The sequence below is a fragment of the Oryzias melastigma genome, linkage group LG12 (genome assembly GCF_002922805.2).
Source record: "Oryzias melastigma strain HK-1 linkage group LG12, ASM292280v2, whole genome shotgun sequence".
NCBI lineage: Eukaryota > Metazoa > Chordata > Actinopteri > Beloniformes > Adrianichthyidae > Oryzias > Oryzias melastigma.
Genome location: NC_050523.1, coordinates 22632850 through 22640970, shown reverse-complemented (window position 1 = coordinate 22640970; position 8121 = coordinate 22632850). Strand labels below are relative to the sequence as shown.

General features: G+C 40.4%; 1 protein-coding gene across 1 annotated transcript in view; it reads left to right on the top strand.

Moving 5' to 3' along the window:
* Positions 1–8121, top strand: part of LOC112163198 (atrial natriuretic peptide receptor 2) — a 96049-nt gene that overhangs the window by 72167 nt on the left and 15761 nt on the right. Inside the window, exons 16-17 of the mRNA XM_024299466.1 lie at positions 6244–6390; positions 6878–7001. Coding sequence (XP_024155234.1) covers positions 6244–6390; positions 6878–7001 — 271 coding nt within the window. The remainder of the gene's footprint in view (positions 1–6243; positions 6391–6877; positions 7002–8121) is intronic.

The following is an 8121-nucleotide window of genomic DNA, read 5'->3' as shown; positions in this document are numbered from 1 at the left end:
ATCCTCACGATAGATAAATAAATCATCAGTGCAGAGAAAAAGTTCACCTTTCACTGCTTGTTTTTGTCCAGATGATGAAGCAAAAGTTTGTTTTAAAACAGCCAGCGTAGTGATACAGAACATTTGGGCTATGTGACTGGAACTTCTTTTTCAGGTGTGCATTATTACTTTGGATTATCACTTTTTAATCCAGACCCAACAGCCAATCAGAATGGAGTATTCATCTGGACCACGGTATAAAAGCTGATAAACAAATATTACTGTATTACCTTAAGATTTTTTTTTATTTAAAAAGAAAAAAAGTTGTTAAATAGATTATTAACAGCACATGTAGCAATTTAATTGTTAATTCAGCCAACAGGCGTTCATTTCTTTTTTTTTTTAAATCAGGTATTGACCTCTGACACCATCTGTTGCCCTCACCTGTGAGACTTCATAAGGTGTGGTTGGAACACAACAATTAGCATCTGTTGAAAGCTGTGTGCATGTCGGTGCTGAAAACAGGGTCCTGCTGTGCGTTTTCCTCTCCTCTGTTGGCTCTGTAACTCAACACACGACCGGGGGGGTGGGGGGTGAAATATAGACGGCTTGCAGTAAAAAGCGCCATATGATTGATAACCTGAGAAGCACTCAAGGATGCTCCTGACAGCTGTGAGCAAAGCCCCGCCTCACATGCGCGTTAATGCACTGTCTGCTGCGCCTCTTCATTAGTAAATGCATGTTGTTGACGTGACGTGATGGATGGCCTGTTATTTTCAGGGGGGGCTCCGTTTTGGGGCTGAAGGGGGGCAGCAACAAGAAGGGTGTTCAGCAGTAAATGGGCGGGACTATCTGACAGCTATGAATGGGTATCTCTCACTCTTCGTCATCATGGCTTCTCCCCAGCAATTGCTCTAAATATTCTAATCTCAAATGTCGTTTCTGCTCTGAACTGTTTCTGTGCCAACTCACAAAAAGTGAAACAAAGAAGGAAAGCATCACATTTATCGTCCAGGAATGTGATGGCACAAACTTTACTTCTTCTCTGCCCTCAAAGTCTGAGTTTGTTTAGACCTTCTTACCATGGCTGACATGTTTCAGAAGTCATTTGAAAGAGAATATTTTAGTAGCATTAATGACATGTGCTCAATCTGTTCAGCATCTGCAGACATGTGTACGGTTTGAATTAGCTGGAAGCATCAGTGACAGAGTTTGTCCCTCGTTTAAACAATTATGCCTCAAATCTGAGTCACTGAGGAAGTCTTATTTCCTCCAACAATCTTGGGATCTAATACAGAAGGTTTTTCCTGGCTGCAGTGTCTTGACTTGCAGCTAGGTGTCACTAAATTTGTTTAGAAAGCAACACCAGGTTGGATCTGGGGGATTATCTGAAGTGGTGGCTCCATCCGCAGTTTGGGAGCTGCAGCAGAATGTCTGAACAGTGCACAGGAACGTGACGGGCCGTTTAGACCCGAGAAACCTCTGGAAACAGGAGGTTCCTGATGTGAGGTTCTGCTCTTCCTTTTGGGAAATAGTTTGGATGAATAAACATTTAAGGAAGCATCTTCTTATCTTTACAGTTTAGGATAATATTGTGTCTGCCTTCTAAAATGGGGGATCCTGGAAAGCTGGTAAAGCAATTCTAAAAGTACATATTTAAATAAAACCTGTTAAGAAATGTTTTTTTTCCCTGTTTTATTTTTAAAACATTTAAATTTGAAGTAGTTTGTTGAAAGTGTCTCAGTGTCAGATGTCCAGAATTAATTAAAACTAGACAGATCAACATACCCCCATGAAATCATTCAGAGACAAAGATTCCCTTTCAGTAAAGTTCTAGAGCAGGGGTCACTAATTGGAAGACCGCGGTCCGGATCCTGACCCAGATGTTGGGTCATACGGACCCAGCAGGATCCAGACCCAGATGTTGGGTCGTATGTATGTTGGGTCTGGTTTCGGACCTAGACACTGGGTCATACAGATCCAGATGTTGGGGCTGGGTCCAGATCCTGGCTCTGGATCCTGACCCAGATGTTGTGTCCAGATGTGTCCTGCTTGGTCTGTCAGGATCCGGACCCAGCATCTGGGTCCGGATCTCAGATGTTGGATCCTGGCTCCGGATCCTGACCCAGAATGTTGGGTCATGTGGACCCAACATTTAGGTCCAGATCCTGACCCAGAATGTTGGGTCATGTGGACCCAACATGTGGACCTAACAATCTGGGTGCAGATCCTGACTCAGATGTTGGATCCTGGCTCCGGATCCTGACCCAGAATGTTGGGTCATGTGGACCCAACATGTGGACCTGCGAATTTGGGTGCGGATCTGGACCTAGATGTTGGGTCATGTGGACCCAACATTTAGGTCCGGATCTTACTGGGTCCATATGACCTTAACATCTGGGTCCGGATCCTGACCCAAATGTTGTGTCCTGGGTCCGGATCTTAATCCAGATGCTGGTTCCGCATGACCTGACAATCTGGGTCCGGATCTGGACCCAGCATCTGGGTCTGAACTTGACGCCAAACCAATATCATGGGCGCCTCTATTTTAAATGGTGCAGCTCTTGTTGTCATTGCAACACAAACTCACTATCGAGTCGTCATTTATAGACACAAACGTGTTTGGAGAGTTTCTTTGGGGAGAAAAGAGCGGTGAGGAACCTGAAGGTTTTTGATGGTTGTGTAATTTTGTTTTTGCTTTATTTATTCATTACATCTCAATTAAAGTCATAAAGTTTAAAGCAACTACAAACCTTTCACAATAAAATAAAATTGCAGACTTGTTGAAGATGTTTCCGAACAGAGGAAACCTGTTAAAGGGACATTTAGGAATTTTTACCTTCAGAAAGGCTGAATCAAGCAGGAATCTGTTCAGAAACTTCACCAGAGACAATGTTCCTCTGTGTGGAGTTTTGAAATGCAACCCCGATAGACTGAAAAAGTTGAAGCATTTGTTCAAATGTACATCATTCTTTGGAGGTTTTTGATTTGTGAAAGAAACTAATGAGGACTAGTGGAACCTCCTTTTATCTAATTCTCCTGATGATGTCGGCAGTTGTCCTGTTGTGTTTGTGTGGCACACAGCTCCATGTGTTTCATGATATCAAATACTGTCAAAAAGTTTTGAATTGTTCTGAATTAATTTGAAGTGAGAGTTAGTTAATAATTTAATGCAAATGTGCCTCAAAAATATTACGCTGAATATTTAGATTTTCTTTCTGGACCTTAACTTCAAGAAATTTTCCTATCTGGACCTCTTTTAATTTTAGTGGAAGACCCCTGATCTAGTGAATCCCGCCTGAACACGTGTCACGATGAAAGAGAACATCTGCTTGTTAAAAAGCTGTTTCTCATAGAAGAGTCTTTAAACTGTTTTTCATTCAGTTAAATTCCTGGCAGAATAAAGTTTGTGACGCTCTGCGAGGGATGTTACTCAAATGTCTTCATGCCCCCCTCTGACCTTTGTCTTTAAACCCAAACATGTGGGTGGATGTGGGATGCACACTGCACAAAGAGGAATCCTAAAAATAGGAAAAAAAACTTCATCTTAAGGGGAGAATCTGTGGAATGTAGCAAAATGATCTGTCTGTGCAACGATCAAAATAAGATAAATAAGCTATGAAAGCTGTTTGATAGAATTAATTGAATGTTATTCAGCCTCATGGGCATTTTTATTTGCTAGTTATAAGCAAATGTTTGTTTTTTTTAGTTTTCATTTACCGAATTGTAGATTATTTTTGTTACAGTCACAAAAAAACTAGTGTAAGTGGAAATGATACATTTTAGAACAAACTGTGAACAAAATGAAAATACATTGTTAGTTCAAGTTGGCCCGTCTTAATAAATCTTCAGAAAATCTAAAACTAGCTCGTAGTCTAAGAACATAAATCTACATTTTTGTTTTAAACATAATGTTAATGAATGTCACTGGACATTTATTGAACTTTAAAGTAACATCCTTTAAATTAAAACAAAATGAAATCAATTTTTTAAATTTATTGTCCCCACAAAACCAGGATTCAAGCAACGCTAATAATGGAAAAAAGGATTTAAAAAAAGGATGTGAATAGCTCAGTAATACCCCCTTGAGTGCTGTTTTATTGTTAGAATTTTTTTATTGAGATGACTACTTGATGTATACACGTTTAAATTACAAATGTTCCCAATTTAAATTTTATTATAATTCATTTTAAGTATTTATATTACTTTTACATGAAGGTGGTCTGTATCTTTTGGACACCATAAATCTATTTTACATGTATCAGACTGGTATTATTCTGATGTGGATAATCCAAATAAAAAATTAATGATAAAAAATAAATAAATAAAATTAACCAAAAATGAGTGTCCAATTTGAGGTTTTTGTCTCTTAATTTGAGTTCTTCTATTGCAAAGACTTTATAACAAAATTATTTGGACTCATTTCAATAATAGCTCCCTTATATTTTAAACAATTACTGATTTTTTTAGAGCAAAAATTAGTAAAAAAAACTTAAAACCTGGTAAAATATCTTGAATGTCTAAAAACAAAGTCAAAAATCTTTGGAAGTATCAAATAGTTTGCAGTGTAGGATGTGAGGCCCCTTCAAAAACTTGCTGATGCTTTCACCTTAAAGAGATGTGTGTGTTTTTTTTAAAGACATCTGCTTTTTTATAACCAGAAACCTGTTCCCAATGATGCTCCAACTGACATGTCTGTTTCTACTTTTTGCTCAGCTGCATGTGAGGACTCTGCAGTCCTGAGAGGCTGATTAGCTTCACTACAGACAGATCGGTTGTCCTTCAGCTGTGAGTCAGAACTTGTCGAAAGCCATGATCTCAGCTGTGTGTCGTCAGCTTAAAACTGCAGATAAAAATATTCCTTTCACAGAAAAATGTTACACACTCGGCCTTCCATTATCGAACGGAAGTTGAGGCTTGTTGTGGGAAATATCTTCATGTTATCTCACCACATCTGTCAGCCGGCCTCTTTCATCAGATCCAAGAAAATCTTCTGAGCAACAGTTCATCCCAGGACTTTTACTCTTTAACATCTACATGCAGCGAGAAGCAAAAAGTTTGAAAAGTTCTTCATTGGCAATTTTACTGAAAACCACAAATATTCCCACAAAATCTTCCTCACTGTGAATCCTCTCTGCTCTGAGAACAGGAAATGAATAAAAGGAGAGTTTTAGTGGAGGAAATAAGTAGTTGATACTTCACTGATTTTGTAGGTGTTTTCTAAGAAGAAACTGACCATCTGTCATCTTAATGGTTCATTTTAACAGAAATCAGCTTTAAAGGATTTATGTACATTCATTTTCATTGTGGAATAAGTGTTTGATCCCTAGTAACCATGAAGAGTTCTGGTTCACACAGACCAGTTAGACTCTCCTGATCATTTGTAGAAAGACACCTGTCCACGGAATCATCCATCCGTCAGACTCCAAACTCTCCAACAGAAAGACTAAAGAGCTTTCAGTGGATTTAAGGGAGAAGATTCTAGACCTGAACTACAAAACCATCAGCAACAAGCTGGAGGTTAAAGGTCACAACTGTTGGAGCCAAAATCCAAGAACATGACCGTCAATCCACCTGTAGGTCTGGAGCTCCAAACCAGATCTGACCTGGTGGGGTTTCTATGATCATGAGAACAGAGAGAAATGGTCCTAAAACAACAAGGCAGGAGTTTTTGATGATCTGGAAGCAGCTGGAAACACAGTCAGTTTTTTTTGTGTGTGTGTGTGTGTGATTTTCCATCTCTTGCTATTCAGATGAACCAATTATTGAGATCCCAGAAATTCTTTTTAGGTGGGAAAACCTACAAAATCAAAAAGGGATCAAATACTTCTTTTTACTTGAATATTTGCCTAATTTTTTGTCATAAATTGATTGTACATTGTACACATTGTAATTACAGCCTGAACACATGTGTGTGGGCTGCACGGTGGTGCAGTGGTTAGCGCTCTTGCCTCACAGCGAGAAGGCCCCGGTTCGACTCCCGGCTGGGACCTTTCTGTGTGGAGTTTGCATGTTCTCCCCGTGCATGCGTGGGTTTTCACCGGGGACTCCGGCTTCCTCCCACCGTCCAAAAACATGCTTCATAGGTTGATTGGTGACTCTAAATTGCCCCTAGGTGTGTCTGAGAGTGGATGTGTGTGTGATTGAGGCCCTGAGACAGACCGGAGACCAGTCCACGGTAGACTCCGGCACCCCGCGACCACGAAAGTAAAGAAGCGGACAAGAAGATGAATGAATGAACACATGTGTGTGTTTATGTTACAGGGAGGGCAGCACGAGCATCCTCAACAACCTGCTGTCCAGGATGGAGCAGTACGCAAACAACCTGGAGAACCTGGTGGAGGAACGCACGCAGGCGTACCTGGAGGAGAAGAGGAAGGCAGAGAACCTCCTCTATCAGATTCTTCCTCAGTAAGAGAGCCCTCCCTCCCTCTATCATCCCTTCATCCCTGCAATGTTCTGACAAGTTGGAAGCTGGAAGGTCCAATTAACTTTAAACTGAGCAAATTGGGAAAAATTAACTTCAAATCCCAGTGATGCTTAATCGCCGAGCCGAATCGCTCTATTAATTAAAGAGTGAAACTTCCCCCAGCAGTGTGCGTTGTTAGCAGAAGCACTTCTGCGGGGGGTGTGATCCGTCTGCAGATAAAAGGAGCAGACAGAGCTGACATGAGAAGGGCTCATTAACAGAGACGGCGTGGAGAATGCAGCCTTTCTCTGCTGCTCCTCATCATCCTGAGAGGAAGAGATATTCACTTTCTCACCACAGAAATGAAGACCCTGACATATGCAGGCTCTGAGGGCATCTTTTATCTGAATCCCTTTTTCCTGATCCGGCTTTTTTGCTCTGAACATCTTGTTCTGGGTGTGAACAGTTTGACCTCTCTGCTGTCTGCAGCTCCGTAGCAGAGCAGCTGAAGAGAGGCGAGACGGTGCAGGCGGAGGCGTTTGACAGCGTCACCATTTACTTCAGCGACATTGTGGGCTTCACATCCATGTCTGCAGAGAGCACGCCGCTGCAGGTACGCCGCAAACCAGACATCCCCGCTGTCGCCTCACTGAGACCTGAGTGCAGCTTCTGAAAACCTGCCGTCCCTGTCAGAGCTGCTGCTCATCCTGTGTCAGATCTTCACCAGAGCCGGATGGAGCAAAATCAGGGCCATCAATATTTGAAACCCAAATAAAACATTTTGAAAAATATTGGTGTTTAGTCAAGAAGAATTTAAAATGTACAAAACATTTTGCTGTTCTAAAATAAACTTAATTGTTTTCAGCTTCAAATGTTCTGTTTTTGGGATTTCAAAACTCAAAATTTCATTTTCAAAACTCTTTTTTATTTTTAAATCTGAAAATTTCAGTTTCAAAACTTTTGGCCCAGTTGTGGCCCATTGGGGCTAATATGAAGGACCAATCAAAATCGATGATGGTGGTAACTTAAGTCCCGGTGCGTTCACTGACTCTGAGAACTGTGGTAACTATGGTCAGGAAATGGCTGTTTAGTCTGTACTATCATAGTCTGAAGTTGTCCCAGGACGGATATAAACAGCAAAGTTTTATCGCGTGCAAACCATGTTAACACTGAAAAAAAGTTTTGAAAATTGAAAGTTTGAGTTTTACACCTAAAAAACAGAACATTTGAAGCTGAAAATAATTAAGTTTATTTTAGAATAGCAAAATGTTTTGGACCTTTAAACATTTTTTGGCCAAACACCAATATTTTTTCAATTTGTTTTTTGGGTTTCAAATATCTATGGCCCCAAAATATCTCCATAGAGCTATTTCTCCAACACACTAAGAATAACTAAGAATAGCAGATGAAAGAAAGTGTTGATGCACTTAAAGACCAAAGCGAGGTCTCCAGACTGTAGATGTACCTGACATGAGGTCTGACGGGCGAGGAGTGACCTCCGTACTCCACATGAGGTTTAACACTTTATAACACCTGAGGAGTCTCCGGTGACGCTTAAACACAAATCTTTAACATACTGTAATTTGTTTAACAACACGATCAATGTAATTCCAGTAGATTCTGAAGGAGAAAAGCGGCGTTTTCAAGTTGACAAGGATGCCACAAACATAGAAAAATAATTTTTTAGCCAAATACATATTCATATGTACAAGTTCATAGACATATACAAACTG